The 1,823-nt window shown below is 45.3% G+C and overlaps 1 protein-coding gene across 1 annotated transcript; it reads left to right on the forward strand.

Moving 5' to 3' along the window:
- Window positions 1–873: 873 nt before the first annotated feature.
- LOC103673098 (keratin-associated protein 7-1) lies at window positions 874–1,600 on the forward strand. The gene has a single exon (XM_008701817.2). The coding sequence runs from the start codon at window positions 942–944 to the stop codon at window positions 1,203–1,205; it is 264 nt and encodes an 87-aa protein (XP_008700039.1). The 5' UTR covers window positions 874–941; the 3' UTR covers window positions 1,206–1,600.
- The last annotated feature ends 223 nt before the right edge of the window (window positions 1,601–1,823 follow it).

The raw sequence follows: 1,823 nt of genomic DNA on the forward strand, positions 1-1,823 counted from the left end.
TCCAACGTGACTTTGAAATTGCACCTCATTCCACTCACCCCCAGTGTGGCCACTCCACAAGTCAGCCTGGCGGTGTGCAAGATGATTTACAACGAAGATTGTATGTTCTCCATGGGGGAAAAATGCATTAACAAGGGAGATGCTCATAAATGAAATACATGAAAATTACTGGTAGATGATCCACAGCCTTCCTATTATTTCGTGTCCCCGCAGCAACCTCTGTAAAAAAGACTTGTTCTCATGGATACACGTAGCAATGTTTTAAAAACTAAACACTAACAAGAAAACAAAATTATGGAGGTGAAATTCACATGAAAGAAAACGAACCCGTCTTCAAGGGAATATTGTGGTGGCGTTCAGTACATTACATTTACAGTGTTTTGCAATCACCAGCTCCAAGTTCCAAAAGAACTCGTAACAAAAGAACTTTTGAACTTTCTCGTAACAAAAGAAACTCACACCTATTGAACAGTTGGTATATACATGTTTTTGAATGGCACAGGGAGAGAATTTCAAGACTCCTAGAAGTGTTCACATTGTTGCCAAAGCTCTTTTAGTCTAGCTGTGTCTTGGGAGGAGTTTATCATCGGAGGATTCAGAGTCTCACATGATGCAACCAGAAGGGTAGGTAAACGATGGGGCACTGATGAAAAGAATTCAATTGCCAGCCAAGGATGGCCCTGGCTTTGAAGACACAGCACATTCCTTTGCAAATAGAACAGCCAACAAAAATGTGGGCCATGAGTCTGTGGGTTCCTTTATGCGCATTTTATTACCAAATAAGATACTTATTTATGCAAATTAATGGAAAGATGTTTAGGCAGCTGTGTCATGCCCCCCAGCTGGAGGTATAAAAAGCCTTCTGCAGGAGCAGACCTGCATTCACACTCGGGTAACTCGCTCTTCCCTATCTATCCTATTCCTCCTCAACTCCTGCCACCATGACTCGTTTCTTCTGCTGCGGAAGCTACTTCCCCGGCTACCCTTGCTACGGAACCAACTTCCACAGGTCCTTCAGAGCCACCCCCCTGAACTGCGTCGTGCCCTTGGGCTCTCCCCTGAACTATGGTTACGGCTGCAATGGCTACAGTTCCCTGGGCTACAGCTTCGGCGGTAGCAACCTGTACAACAGGGGCTGTTGCTACGGCGGCAGCTTTTGCAGGCCATGGGGCTCGAACTCTGGCTTCGGCTACAGCACTTACTGATGGACCTGCGGCTCCAGGCATCTGCAGAACTCTCCCTCGATTCTCGGTGTGCCAGCCAGCCTGAAGAGCAGCGGCTGTCTTCCTGCCTCCAGCTGCGCGTGGGAGATCCGTCTTCCGTCTTCTTGCTGACTTCTTACTGAGCTCCTGGTCTTTGCCGATGCTGAACAAGCCACTCGGGCATCCATCCTGAACTGATCCTCACCTACAGCCAACGAGAGCAAGATGTGTTTCTCCGACGCACCTAAATTTTAGCCGTGAAGCAAGTAGTTCGCCTCTTGTAGTTGATCTGCTCCTGTGTTATTAAATTCGACGTTGACATCAATGTATTACAATTGGGTGTGGGTAGAAAGGGGTTCTGCTGTCAGTCTCTTAATAAATCTATTTCATTCAGCACACATATTTTTGTTCCTGTTATTTATTTTACTCTGCTTTTATGCTTTTGAATTCATCAGCCGGTTTCAATCTATAATGGCTGGCTTTAACCAAATCTTATTTTGAGTTCGGACTGTACACCGGGATAGGATGATGCCTAATGATTTTGTCCCTTAATGTTGAGATTTCAGTTTTTAAAAGGGCCTTAAAAGTGTCCTAAATTAAACTCAAAATACACTGCCATTG

Source organism: Ursus maritimus, unplaced genomic scaffold (assembly GCF_017311325.1).
Source record: "Ursus maritimus isolate PB19 unplaced genomic scaffold, ASM1731132v1 scaffold_4, whole genome shotgun sequence".
In the NCBI taxonomy this organism is placed as follows: domain Eukaryota; kingdom Metazoa; phylum Chordata; class Mammalia; order Carnivora; family Ursidae; genus Ursus; species Ursus maritimus.

Coding starts and splice junctions, on each gene's coding strand:
- LOC103673098 (XM_008701817.2), top strand. CDS start 942: ATGACTCGTTTCTTCTGCTGCGGAAGCTACTTCCCCGGCTACCCTTGC.